The sequence below is a fragment of the Petaurus breviceps genome, unplaced genomic scaffold, assembly GCF_028583685.1.
Source record: "Petaurus breviceps papuanus isolate PSGF00001 unplaced genomic scaffold, PetGlider_PUasm1.0 688, whole genome shotgun sequence".
Taxonomy (NCBI): Eukaryota; Metazoa; Chordata; class Mammalia; order Diprotodontia; family Petauridae; genus Petaurus; species Petaurus breviceps.
In genome coordinates, this window is record NW_027186457.1 from 231,694 (window position 1) to 245,246 (window position 13,553).

General features: G+C 52.6%; 1 protein-coding gene across 1 annotated transcript; it reads right to left on the reverse strand.

Moving 5' to 3' along the window:
* Positions 1-1,027: 1,027 nt before the first annotated feature.
* On the reverse strand, positions 1,028-8,027 carry IHH (Indian hedgehog signaling molecule). Its single transcript, XM_069104420.1, has 3 exons — positions 7,716-8,027; positions 3,963-4,224; positions 1,028-2,022 (listed from the first exon to the last, which is right to left on the reverse strand). The coding sequence occupies exons 1-3, from the start codon at positions 8,025-8,027 to the stop codon at positions 1,364-1,366; spliced, it is 1,233 nt and encodes a 410-aa protein (XP_068960521.1). The 3' UTR covers positions 1,028-1,363.
* Between the last annotated feature and the right edge of the window lie 5,526 nt (positions 8,028-13,553).

Here is a 13,553-nt window from a genome sequence, read left to right on the forward strand (position 1 = left end):
TAAGGCAAGATGCCAAACCCTAAGTAGGTCTCAGACAAGAAGTAGAAATAGATCCATAGAAGGCCAAGGTGGAGAAGGAAAAATGAATCAAGTCGGGGATATCCCTAGCTATAGTATCTCCTGGTAGCTTTTCTCCTCTGATATAGTTAACGGTATTAAGCACCAGGTGGAGGCTGGAGGGATCACGTGGTGAAGATGTAAAATGTGGATTGTAATGCTGTACTACTATCTTATTCATCTGGCTGATGTGAGGAAAACACCATGTAAACTCCTGTAGCTATGCAAGAATGCGAATTTTGGGGGCAAAGGACCTGCCCACATCACCGTTGAATCAATTTATTGGTCTCATTACAATGACCCTGCCCCACGGTTGTGATATCTTAAATAACGTTTATTAAAAAAGAAAGAGAAGACAAAAATGCTTCCAAACTGCCCCCACGGACCTCCCCCTCCACGCCAATAAATAAGAAGGGGGGGACACGACTGGAGGAGGGGGTGTAGTGGGGGGAGACCTAGATGAGGAGGGAATTGTGCTCAGTCCGGGAGCCAGTGCTCCTCATCCCCATCTGACATTGTGGGGAACCTTCTTCCCCCTCCACGCAAGGTCCGGGCTGGGGTGAAGAACGGATCCACCCCCACACACGCACACACATTTTCTGATGCTCCCCTAGCATTCTTCTCCTTCTTTGGGTCGCCTAGGTCTTTCGAGGGGAGTGGCTCGGGCGCCCCCATCCTATTGGCTAGATCACAGGGTTCCGATGGCTTTCAAGAACTCTATTCAATAACAAGAGACTTTTGAGGGTCTCCGGGAGTGTGTTGGAGGGAAGCCATAAGCCCCGGTGGCTGAGTGAAGAATTTCGAGAGTTCTCTCTCCATATGCCCAGGAATTTACTGCTATCTACTTCACCCTGCTCTTGGGAAATCTAGCAGCATCAAGGAAGGTGCACCTTAACTCAAGGGTTAGGACCTGGGACAGGAAGCACGAGGCCTTTTAAAGTCAGTGAAGGGGCGCGGGCGCGTTGCTTATTGCTTGAAAGTGATGGGAGTAATACGCCAACTTCAAGGTCTCTAGAGGGTTCCTAGTGCTGTTTTTGTTCTGCGGGTAGAAGCCGGACACCTAACAACCCATATCCATTGTCTTCGTGTCGGGTTAGGAGAAAGCCTTGAGTCACTCGCTTTCGTGTTAAACGTGACTTGCCGCCCCGGTAAGTAAGTCGCTCTTCCCTTCCCCACCTCCCTCCCCATGCTCCTTCACCATCCACCAGGACTAGAGTCCTCCTGGCCGAGGGATAGAGGAATTTGAGGTGGGGGAGGTTTCATGCCCAGCATGGTGGGTTGGGGGTGAATGAGGATGGGACACAGTTCAGCTGCCCATCCCTGCCATTCCCAAGGGATGGAAATTGTCTTCATCCAGCAAGAGGCGCCCCAGGCGGTATAGCAGCTGAGGGTACCAATGCACACCCTTTCCTGGGGTCCTGCTGCCCCATGACAGGCTATGGTAAAGACGAAGGGGCCAGAAAGCTAGCTGAGCTAGGCGCTGCTCGGCCACAGCTGCAAAACAAGAGGCCACCACATCTTCAACCACCAGGGTCCCGTGCTTCGTGAGAGGGGCATAGGCCCCTGGGGCTGTTCGAATGGAAACTGCTGCCACTCTGGCAGGCTGCAGCCCTGGCACCCCTGCCACCAGCACGTACTGGCCGGGCTGCACTTGGCTGGCAAAGGTGGCCCGAAAACCAGTAGCAGGTTCTGTGTAGTTATCTGCAGTGAACAGCAGGTGTGCTGGTGTAAGTGCCAGACGCCGGGGTGGGTCCAGGGTCTCTATGACATGGAAGGCCCTCCGAATGGCCGGCTCCCGATCCAGGAAGATAAGCACATCGCTGAAGGTTGGATTCCCATCCTCCCCCATGGCCAGCACCCGGTCCCCTGGTCGCAAGGCAGACAGGGCCACTTGAGCCCCGTTTTCCAGGCGAACCCTGGCTCCTGCTGGAAAACAGCCGCCAGTCTTGGCTGCAGCTGAGTGCTCTGTGGGGAGAACGGACAGAATAGGGAGACTTGGTTATTGTCGTGGATTTCAGATTCCTAGCCTCATCGCTCAGGGAGAAAGCATCTAGTTCCTAGGGACCTCACTTTTATTCTCATCTCAACCTTTAGCCTGGTCTAATTTCTTGCACCCAGCATGCAGACCTCACTCATCAGTACCAATCCGAAACCCAGACCCCGTCACCTCATGTCATCTCCATTCCCTCTGGAACACAATGTGCAACATAATCAAAGCCCCAGCAAAGCCTACCCCCATCTTAAGAACCATGACAGGAAATGGGGGAAGGAGAGCAGGATGAAAGTGGAAAGTTTTCCTTAAGCTGGAGGACCTTTTTGTAACACTGAGACAAAGGGTATCTGCAAAACTGAAGGGAAGAAGAAAAGCCTGGTGATATCATGGGGAGAAGTGACAAGAAGGAAAAGAACAGACTCTGTTCTTCTAGATCTCCACTCCTGGATAGAATATCATTTCCATACTTCATCTCACATCCCTGATTCAAATGCCGCACACTCCCCAGACTAAAAATTGCCTTCCTTTGAGGTTTTTCCTGCTCTTTCCCTAAATCATGCTTTGTGTGTCTGTGGAGTATAGGTCCAGTTATTGGGGAGAGAGGGAAATGGAATACAGACTACAAGTTTGTACATTAGTAGCCAAGTTCAGGTCACTATGAATTGCAAAGGTCACCAGGTTCCAGTCCACATACAGAGTCAGTGTACAGGCTCAATGTATCAGGACAGTGCTTCCTGAGATAAGTGGATGAGCCAAGGTCAATGAGCACAATCAGTGTAGGATTGGGGGTAACAGAAATGTGTGGTATCAATCCATATGTGAGATCAAGATGGCCAAGATTAACGGGAAAGAGGGAATGAATGAATTTAGGATTAGTTATGAGTAGTATCGATTGACATCAGGGTGACTTGGGAGGCTCAGTGTATGGCTTCATGTTAGTGTACTCACACTACCAGTGAGAGATCCTTGATGTGGAGACCATATGATTCTGGAGAGTTGGGATACAGAGCTATTTGCAGAGACCTAATGTGCTGTGCTAATGTGTGAGGGTCCTGGTGTGGCCAGTTTGTGGGCTCAGAGTATAGTGTTACTGTGCAGGGCCAGGGGGGGTGGGAGTCAGTAGGAAGGAAAGAAGGACTAGTAGTGTAGGTAATAAATTTGTTTATGTAAAGTCAGTGTAAGGAACTGGTGCTCAAAGACCCCAATTCTAGCCAGTTCTGATTGACAAGGCAGCCATTTCAGGAAAATCCACTTTATTAACTCCATGCTGCCCATTCTGGCTCTCATTCTTTGCTTGGCCCCAAATCGCCCAGCGTCAGGGCTTGGGGGTCGCCTGCGCCCCCTTGGGTAGAGAGCTACACAGTAGGAGGGGGGCCCTGACCTGCATGGTGGCACACAGAAATCCCCTCCAAACTCTGAATCTCCGAAGAATATGGGATCTATGCAGCACAAATCCCAGTTCCCCAAACAAGGTGCCTCAGGCAAACACTGTCCCCATCTGCACCCCAGTTTCAACACCTCCACTCTCCAGCCCAAAGTGTTGGGCACTGAGTGGCTCCGACAGCCCCTGGCTCCCTCCATCCGTCCATCTCGTTTTGGTCTTGCTCCTGGTCCCGGCGCGGCTTGGGGGGGGGATGTTGAGCCCATCCTGAAGGGTGGCTTTGGGTTGTGGCCCCAGGCTCGGGACAGGGGCACTGAACCCACCACTCTAGAGTGCTGGCTAATCAGGCTATCAAGCAAGGGACGGACAAGTGGTCACAAGCAGAGGAAGGGGGCGGTATCAACGTCTTGCTGAGGGCCATTGTGTCTTGTTTCTCCACCCACCCCCTTTTCAACTCCTCAGTTCATTCCGAACGGCCCCTGCCGGGTCCTCGGCCCCGCCCCTCCCGGGCCCAGTCTCCCGAAGGCTCACCGGACTTGACCGAGCAGTGTACATGCGCCTTGGACTCATAGTAGACCCAGTCGAAGCCGGCCTCCACTGCCAGCCTTGCCAGGAGTCCATACTTGTTCCGGTCGCGATCAGAAGTGGTAATGTCCACGGCGCGACCCTCGTAGTGCAGCGACTCCTCGGAGTGGTGGCCGTCCTCGTCCCAGCCTTCCGTCACCCGCAGCTTCACGCCTGGCCACTGGTTCATCACCGAAATGGCCAACGAGTTCAGGCGGTCCTTGCAGCGCTGCGAGGGGAAAGAAGAGAATGGGAGGATCAGGAGCTGAAGGTGGGGTCCCGAGTCAGCCAAAGCGCTGTCTCGTATTGGGGGTGAGGACAGAAGGGGCTGGAAGGTCAGCCCAGACAGCATAGATGCCAGATTGTTCCAAGGAAGAAGTGGCCAACCTAATCATTAGGCTCTGTACCCCTAATTGTGTGTCCTCTCCTGCCTTGACTCGCTTGGATCTAACCTAACGTGCCGCCCCAGTGTCCTCCGCTTTTAACTACTAGTGCCTTTGGCTCGAGTCCCAAAGACTTGTAAATTAATGAAAAATAAAGGGGTAGGGGTTGGGGGTGGAGGAGAGGACAGCGGGCGTCAAAGGGCCGAGATCAGGACTCGGGAGAATCGGAGAAGGGTAAACTGGACAGTCCAAATAAGAAAAGAATGGGGTATCGCGAGCACGTGCTTCTGGCCTGCAGGCCGACTCTACCGAACAGGACAAGCCCCGGCTTCCTTGGCCAAGATCTCCCAACTTTGTACCTTCTTGCGAAAGCATATGAAATGATAAAATCCCTTTCTATCCCTGAGACTCCACCAGGATGAATCGCTCGTCTTAGGATTCTATTTCTTGGATGGAGATTTTTTCTGAACGACCAGCTGCACCCCTGGCTTCTGACTCTCAAATTTAAATCCTGCTTCTCAGGGCTCTTACGAGCAGAAATCCCCTAGACCTTCTTTGTGTTCCCTGGCTTAGCAGGATTAGCTCCAGTTAGGAGTGGGAGCCTTTATTTCCGCTCTTCTTCTGCTTCCAAGCCCAAAGCTCCCTGCCAGCCCATGCACATACAAGTTTCGATCCCTTTGTCCTCCTGTATACTGCCTCAGTCCTCGGCTTCTGGGGCTTCATGCCCCTTTCCCCACCTAAACACGCTGGGCCAAAAGGCAGGAGGCTACAAGTTGCTGGGACTAGCCGGAATGGGACAGGAAAGGGGTGCAGGGACCGCTATGCCCAGCAGGTGTCACCGCAGCCTCAGGGCTGGAAGTCCCGCAAAGAGTGGGATTGTCAAGGACTAGGCAGGTGTAGAGACAGCACCCTGCTTGGGCAAAGGGTTCACACACCCAGCCCAACGTCTCGGCACCTGAATCATCCCTCTGATCTGCAGCCGAACTTTTATACCCTGGGTACCATGAGAGAGAGTATCAGGGGATGTCCTTCTGCTCAGAGAGATACCAAGCATCTCTCCTTTCTTTCGGTCCTTCCCTGTCCCCAACTGTAGATCTGAAGACAGGTACCCAGACACGGACCGGGAGAATTGACCACGGCTCTGGAGCGGTCCGAGTGAACACTGGGGGGGGGGGGGGAGCAAAAGGAGCACCACTACTCTTGATGCCTAAGGCTGTTGGGGCTGGGGAGTGGGGAAGGTCAGTGGAGAGCAATAGGCTGGCCGCCTAAACCGAGTCCTCATCCAGATCAGCGCGCCTTCAGCACCTTGGTGAGGGGCGGGGGTCACGACGCTACCCGGCAGGATAAAGATGGGAAAAGAGAAAAGGATTCCTCCGTGCAGCTCAAAAAAAGTGACCCAGGTAGCCGGCCCCACTCCCCAAATCCCTGGAACCCGGGAAGCCAACTTGACTGGAGGAGAGGGATTGTAGGAATGAGTTGTAACCACCACTGACTCCCGTGTGTCTGGAGTCCCGGGGCCTGGGAACGAGGAAATATAGACTACTGACGCTTACACAGGACCTGAAGGCAAATAGAATAACTGAGGGTGTATGTGAGGGAGGGAGGATGGGAGAATGATGAACAAGTAGGTAACATATCCGAGCCTCTCCGACCCAGGAAAGGGGGCACCACATCCTTGGTTTATAGAGCTGAGCTTATCCTTCCCTTTAATGGGGCGGGGGCAAGGAACAGAGCCTCACAGACCCTTGGACTCTTCGGGGCGGGAGTCAACAGCGGCAAACTTTTGTGGGGTGGGGGCAGGGACGGTGCTGAAGAGAACTGGGTGAGGTGGAGTGAGGGAGGCAGAGAGGGAGCCGCTTCTGGAAGAAACTAGATGGTCAGGTTGCATGCAGGCTGTGAGCGGCTTTTCTCCTGGGCTTCTGCTGTCCCGGCCCAGGTGCTTACTCCCTTTCGAAGGGGCCTTTTCCCCATTTCTTTCCCCTCCCGGATAAATCTCTGAATCTCTGACCTCTCTTTCCCAGCCTATTCCTGCTACTTCCTCGGGTCGGAGAGGCCTCCCTCCTTCTCTCCCTGGGCCAGGGCCGAAGCTGGGCGCTGTCAATGATTGTCGAGCCCGCCGCCCGGATCCTTATCTGCATTCCTCAGAGCCCCGGCCTGCCAGCAGCCAACCTTCGGCCTCACAGACTAGGGCCTTCCCGGCACTACGACTTTCAGTGTTCCCCCTCACAATCCATAGCTAAAGCATAGATGCTGGGGGGGGAGGGGAAAGGAGGGGGCCGTGGTCTTCTAAGGAGCCACTGAGGCGGCAGACTGGGAAATCCCGAGTGAATGCTGAAGCTGGAAGAATTGAACGGGAGTTCTCTCCATTTACCACCCTGGCTTAAGGCAAGTTTGGTCCAGTCAGCTCGGGCACTCACTCCAGTTCAGCTCTGGCTCCCCGCTCTGCCGCTCAAGGACTCGAGATGTTCGGGCCACTTGGGTCAGCTCTCTTCTAACTTCCCCAAGCATCCTGGTCCTTTCCCATCCAAGCCCACTTCTAAAGCTCCATCCCTCCTGTTCAACTCCCCTAGCCAAGCCCTGAAATCTCCCACAGCTCGGCTTTGGGTCTCCGTGTCTGAAACAGTGAATCTCTCCATCTAGAGTGAGCCCCCACAATATACGCTCCTCTGGATTCCAGGGACAGCTCCCACAGGGGTCCCTCCCCTTCCTGATGCAGTACTAGCACAACTCATCTGCTGCTTGGTCTCCCCCAAGTCCCTGCGCTCAAGCCCAGACACGTCTCCGATTTGGCTTGGGCTCAACTCCAGGAGCGGTCGGAGCAGAAGACTGCTAGGACGTTGTAGAGGAAGCCCGGTCCCCACGCTCCTAGACGTGTCGCTCCGGGGACCAGAGAGGGTTGGGTTCAGGAGTTAAGTGCGCAGCCCCGGGCAGAATGGAGAATTAAGCTGGGAGAAACCCTGAAGATCCCGGAGACAGTGAGACAGACATCCGAGGTGGCCCCGGGTCAGAGTTCTTCGGACACTCTCCCACCGTACCCCCACCCCCCGGCTATTCCGTCTTTAGTCTATCCCACCTTCATCCCCGGCCCTGGAAGTCCGGACTGGTTGGTGTGCACCTGCTCCAGTCTGAGCCCCCTGGATTCCTCGGGGAGGCTGGGAGGTTAGGAGCCCAGCGTGGGGCACGAGCCGGCCCGACGGAGGCCAAAGGGGGCAGGGCGGACCAGTGTGGGCAGGTGCCAAGGGGGCGGGCCGGGCAGCCTGGAAGAAGGTGCCAGCCAGGTCGTGTCGGCTGGGCCGCCGGGCGCTGGCGGTGTCAGCAGCGGGCAGGTCGCACTCACCTGGGTCATGAGACGGTCGGCGCCCGTATTCTCCTCGTCCTTGAAGATGATGTCGGGATTGTAGTTGGGGGTGAGCTCCTTGAAGCGCTCAGAGCTCCGCGCGATCTTGCCTTCGTAGCGCCCGCTGGCGCCCAGAGTCTTCTCGGGCACGTTGGGGCTGAACTGCTTGTAGGCTAGTGGCACCAGCTTCCGCGGCGGCCGGCGGCGGCTTCCCACCACCCGGCCCGGCCCGCAGCCCCATGCCGCCGGCGCCAGCAGCAGCAGCAGTAGCAGCAAGAGCCGGAGACGGGGCCGGAGCCGGGCCGGAGACATGGCCGGGAGCCCCGGGGGAGCGGCCGAGGGCGCCGGGCGGGCGGGCGGGGGCGCTGCGGGGCGCTCAGGCGTTGGGGTGGCGCTGAGGGGCTCCGGGCGGGAGCGCCATCGGCGGGGGCGGGACGGAGCTCTGCGGGGTGGTGGGGGACTGGGGCCCAGGGCCCGGGCTAGTGGCGGCGCTCTGTCCCCCTCGGCGCCTCGGCTCTGAGCTGCCCAGCCCGCCGGCCGCCAATAAATAGGCCGGCCCGTTTGTTTTGGCAACGCGGCGGCGGCGGGGGGCGGCGGGACTGCGGGCCGGTGGGGCTGGGCTGGGCTGGGCTGGTCGGACCGGCGGGCTGGCCGGACCCCGCGGTTTGCACCCCGGCCCGGCGGTCAGGCGACTCGGGCAGAGCGGGAGCTGCTGCCGTCTGCGGCGCGGCCCGGGGCCGAGTGAGAGGGGAAATGGAAGAGATCCGGGCTCGGGCCCCGCGCAGACCGCACCCTATCCATGTCCCTGCCTCCCTCCCGCTCCCCAGCGAACCTGCGACAGGGGCAGCCGCAGCCTCCTCCCCCTCGGGCGGGCGGCCCCAGGCACTAGCCCTTGCCCCGATCCCCGGCCGCCCGCCCGCTGCCCTCTGTGCCCCCAGCACCTCCTGGGCTCGCCCTCCCCGCCCGCCGGGACCCGCCCCACCCCGCCCTGGCCTCGCCTCTGGGCTCAGCCAAGCTGCAGGGGGCTGGGGGGGGGGGGAAGGGGGTCGGGGCGGGACCCTGCCAAAGCGCAAATCTCTAGGGCAGGAGGTCTCACCCCATGTTGACCGCAACCCTCGGCGCGGCCGGACGGGAGGGGCAGGGAACAGTGGCTGAACCGCACAGCCGCCCACGATGTTCCCTGCGTGGAGACAAACGAAAGACCCAGGGAGGTCATCGACACCCCGGCGGTGTACCTCGGACCTCGAAACCTACACGCCGCTCAGCCTAGTATTTCTGTTCTCTGTCTAAGCTCTGCTTCGTCCCTCGGCTCTCTCCGAACTGACCCCCAGATTTTTGTCTCACTATTGTGTACACCCCAGATGTCAGTCACACGCTTGTCCCGCCAGCTGGGGTAGGTGGGTGGGGGTGGGCTCCTCTAGGAGAACAATAGGATTTTAATAGGTCTTTTGAAGTAAGAAATGTGGTCAGAACAAGTAGAGTGCAGTTCCAGTACGAGGTATAAGGTAGAGAAGCCAGGATAGAGCAATTAGTGAAACGAATAAAGGTGGCAGAATGACTGGGTATAGTTGAAAAGGATAATAAGAACCTTAGCACATAGCGGACCACAAAATGAATAGGAACAAGAAAGTAAAAATGACACCTAGGGCCGATTCGGTAAAATTGCGAGTAAGAATTGTAAGCTAATCCTCTCAGTACACTCAGCAATGGTAAACCCCTGAAGGGAACACGGGATTGCGCACTTCTAGGAGCTACAGATTAAATAGGACGTGGAAAACTTGTAGAAGATCCAGGCAACGGCAGTAGAAAGGGCCAGGGTGGGGTGGGGTGAGGGGTGCGTGTGCGTGTGCGTGTATGTGCGTGCGTGTGTGTGTGTGTGTGTGCGTGTGTGCGTGCGTAACCTGGAGCTCCAGGACAAGCACCAAGCAACTTAGCCAGAACAAGGAATGGGGGAGATATCTGCTCCAAGACAATCATCTCTTAAATCTAGCAAGAAATGATTGAGCCTTTTAAAATGAGAGCTCCCTATTCCTTGCATCTAAAGATGACATTCCCAAACCACCACTGGAGAAGTGTGCACCTAGAGAGAGAGATTGATTTTTTTTTCCAATAGGGAAGGATAGATTTGCACAGATTCATCTTCACTCTCACAGGGTCACCTTTAAAATATAGTATAAAACACAACTTGATCACCAGCAGTAGGGGTGCAGTTTGTGGTTATAGAATCTAGTTTAAATTGCAGCTGCTAAGATTTGAGGTTGACAGACCCCTCTGCCATATTATCCTTACAGATATCAGCCTACCAAACCTCTGTATTCCATACCAAAAATAGTTCAATCTTGTCTTTACCTTAAAGTCATTGGAAGTGTTCCAACTTTCTCCTTTCCATAGTCACCCGTCATCATTCCACTCTTATCATACATAAAGTGGTTTTGCACCATAACCAGCTCCCCACTTTTCTCTCCTCCCCCACAAAGGAATGGCATATTTGCACCTTGTCAGTAGGTTTTGTTTGCTTTTGTATCTCCAGGCCCTAGCATATTGTCTAGAACATAGAAGGTTTTTAATCAATGCTTGTTGCTTCATTTAAAGATAAGAAAGGTTCCCCCTGCCCAGTCCAGTCCAGACAAAGGGGTGTGAGTCTCATTTTATTAGAGATCCATAAAAAGAAAGCCACAGCTTCCTTTGGTCATCTCTTCTAGGATTCTCTAACAATTCTTTGGAGGTTCTGTCATATGGACAATTTAGCTTTCTTACTGCTCTGTCCTTAATGATTACCCTCTCAGCAAGCCATTAATCTTTTAAATATATGTATATATAATGTGTTTATTATCTCTCCCTTCAATTGTTCACCCCCTCCCACTACAGAATATGGGAAGGGGGGAACCCTCATAACAAATATATATATATATATATATCTCAGCAAAACAAATTCCCATGCTGGTCGTGTCCAATTTTTTGTCAAGTCTCATTCTGCTATTTAAGTCATCTCCTCTCTGGAAGGAGGTGGATGAGCAAGATATCAGTTTTAAAGGCAATTGTTAAATCCTGTTGAAAATGGATTCCCCATTTTTAAACAAAAAGCTTCAATTTCCTTCCACCTTCTCCCTTATAACTTTTTAGCTTTGCCACTCTCCCCTGAACTTTGATTTCTTCTCTCAAACCGTAGCACTCTAACTTGGACCCAAATCCCCGGGTAGATTCGTCCCTAATATAGTGGGAAGATTATTTTCCCAAACTTGGGTGCCAAAGTCTTATCATATACTGCCTCTCTTTCTGTAAACATAGTGGTACCTTGTGGACAGATGCTTGCTAAAATTCGTCACTTGTGTCTAGCTAGAAGTTGGCTGCCGTTTTCACACTTCCAAATGAAGACCTGATGCACACGTGCACTAAGAAGACTCAGAGTGCTGAATGATAAGATTAGGTCAGGACCAGAGTAGCTCTGGCCTTTGGAACTGGAGAGGAGGGAAAGGGAATGGACATGTTTGCCAGCTCCGGTTCTGAACTAGTAAGTTATTCCAGGTTCAAAGGGCCTCAGGTTCGTGTTTTACTATTCGGGTAGGTCATTGTTTGGTAGCATCAGAGTGGTCTCAAAGTTCCTCAACTGAAATAGACTCACTGGGGACCTATGTGTTATCTCCCCTTAGTTGTTGGTCCTAAAAGGGGACTTTTTAAGGGGTAGGCCACACACCCAGAACCACTAGCCAAGGAGACATTCTTCTAGGAAATTCTAGGACAGATTTAGTGGCAGACAGATTTAACAGATGGGTGTAATCACCTGACGATCCTGATCATGGGCTGTTTGCTGTTGTTTTCTCCTGGCTTCACAGAAGGCAGTTAAGTCTCTGCTAGTAGCAATGGTAGTGAGATGGGGGCATTTGTAACTGTACCAGCATCCACAGTCAGCCTTGGAACATCTGCATTTGCCCCACAAATGAGTAGCAGTGGTTGGAGTCTCAAATGGGGGTCGAAGTCAACCAACACATGGTTTTTGGCTTTTGGGATAAAAAAGAATGGTGTTTTCTAGCCCCTTCCCTTCCCCCCTCCCTTCCCAACTCTCTGTTCTGTTCTTGTCAGTTTGAGGAAGATAAAACAAATTCAAAATCCAGTTCAATCTTCTGAATAATCTTAACTTCCCACAGCAAAAGTCAGACAAGATAACTTGGAGTCATCTAGCATATACTGAGTACCTACTATGTGCCAGGTCCTGTGAAAGCCAAAGAAAGGGTACAAAGAAAGGCAAAGTCAATCCCTGTTCTCCAGGAATTCATAATCCAATGGGGGAGATAACATGTAAACAACTGAGTAAAAACAATATATAGACAGGATAAGTTGGGAATCATTCCAGGGGGAAGGCACTAAAATTAAGGACTAGGAAAGGCTTCTTGCAGAATGTGAGACTTTAGTTGAAACTTGGAAGGAAACCAGGGAAGCCAGCAGGTAGAAATTTGAAGGAAAAGCATTCCAGGCATGGGGGACAGCCAGGGAAAATGAATTAGGAGCTGGAGTGTCATATTTGAGGAACAGCAAGGAGGTCAGAGTACATGGAGGGGAGTAAAGTGTAAGAAGATTGGAAAGGTTAAAGTTGGGGGCTAGTGGGGGGGGGGGACTATGAAGGGCCTTGACAGATAAGAACAGGATGGATTGGAGCAGGAAGAGAAGTGAAGCAATAGACTACTGTAATAGTCCAGATGTGAAATGATGAGGGGGATACACCAGGGTAGCAGCAGTGTCAGAGGAGAGAAGGGGACACCTATAAGAGAAGTTGTGAAGTAAAGTCAATAGTCCTTGACAATCCATCAGATATGGAGAGTGAGAATGAAAAGTCAAATATGACATCCAGGTTGCATGACTGGGTGACTGGGAATATGGGGTACCTTCAATAGAAAAAGGGAAGGCTGGAAGAGGGAAGAGTTTGGGGGGAAGATGAGTTCAATTTTGGATGTGTTCAGATTATGGAACGTCAAGTTGGAGATGTCTAATAAGCAGCTGGGGATGTCAGAATATAGGTCAGCAGAGAGGTTAAGGCTGGAGGATTCAGTCAAAAAGCATTTATTAAAAAGCACCTACTATGTGCCAGTTGTACAAAACTACTGTGCTAAAAATTGGGGATACAAAGAAAGTCAAAAGACATGCCTGCCCTCAAGGAGTTCTCAATCCAACAGAGGAGGCAGCGAGCAAACAAACTGTGTACAAACTCTATTTCCATCGAGACGATCATGGAGACCATGGGAGCTGAAGAGATAACCAAACGAAACATCACAGAGGGAGAAGAGAAGAGGGCCCAGGACAGAGTCTTGGGGGCCCCTGTGATTCATGAGTGCGATAGGGACGAAGATCCAGGAAAGCAGACAGAGAAAGAGTAATCAGACAGGCAGAAGGAGAACGAGGAGGAGAGAGCAACAGCATGAAAACCTAAGAGAAGATCAAAAAGCAGGTGATGGTATCACGAGCTGCTGAGAAGTCTATAAGAATGAGAAAAGGCCACGAATTAGCCTTGGCAGTGAACAGATCCCTTTGGAGAGAGCAATTTGAGTTGAATAATGATCATTATATATAATTATGACTAATGAATAATTAAATAATATAAATAAAATAATTATTTCTAATTAGAAGCCAGGCTGTAGACTTGAGAAGAGATTGAGAAGATGGTGGAGGCACCTATTGTAGAGGGACAGCCTTCTCAAAGAGGTTTAGTCCCAAAAGGGAGGAGAGACATGGGATGACATTTATAATTATCCTTTTGATCACAGGATCATTGACTCAGAATTGGAAGGAATCTTAGTGGTTAACTCATCGGAACTCCTCATTTTTGCCGATGGGGAACCTGTAGCC

Coding starts and splice junctions, on each gene's coding strand:
- IHH (XM_069104420.1), bottom strand. CDS start 8,027: ATGTCTCCGGCCCGGCTCCGGCCCCGTCTCCGGCTCTTGCTGCTACTG. Junction 4,225..7,715: donor CCGACCGTCTCATGACCCAG/GTGAGTGCGACC, acceptor TTCCCCTCGCAG/CGCTGCAAGGACCGCCTGAA. Junction 2,023..3,962: donor ACACTGCTCGGTCAAGTCCG/GTGAGCCTTCGG, acceptor TTCTCCCCACAG/AGCACTCAGCTGCAGCCAAG.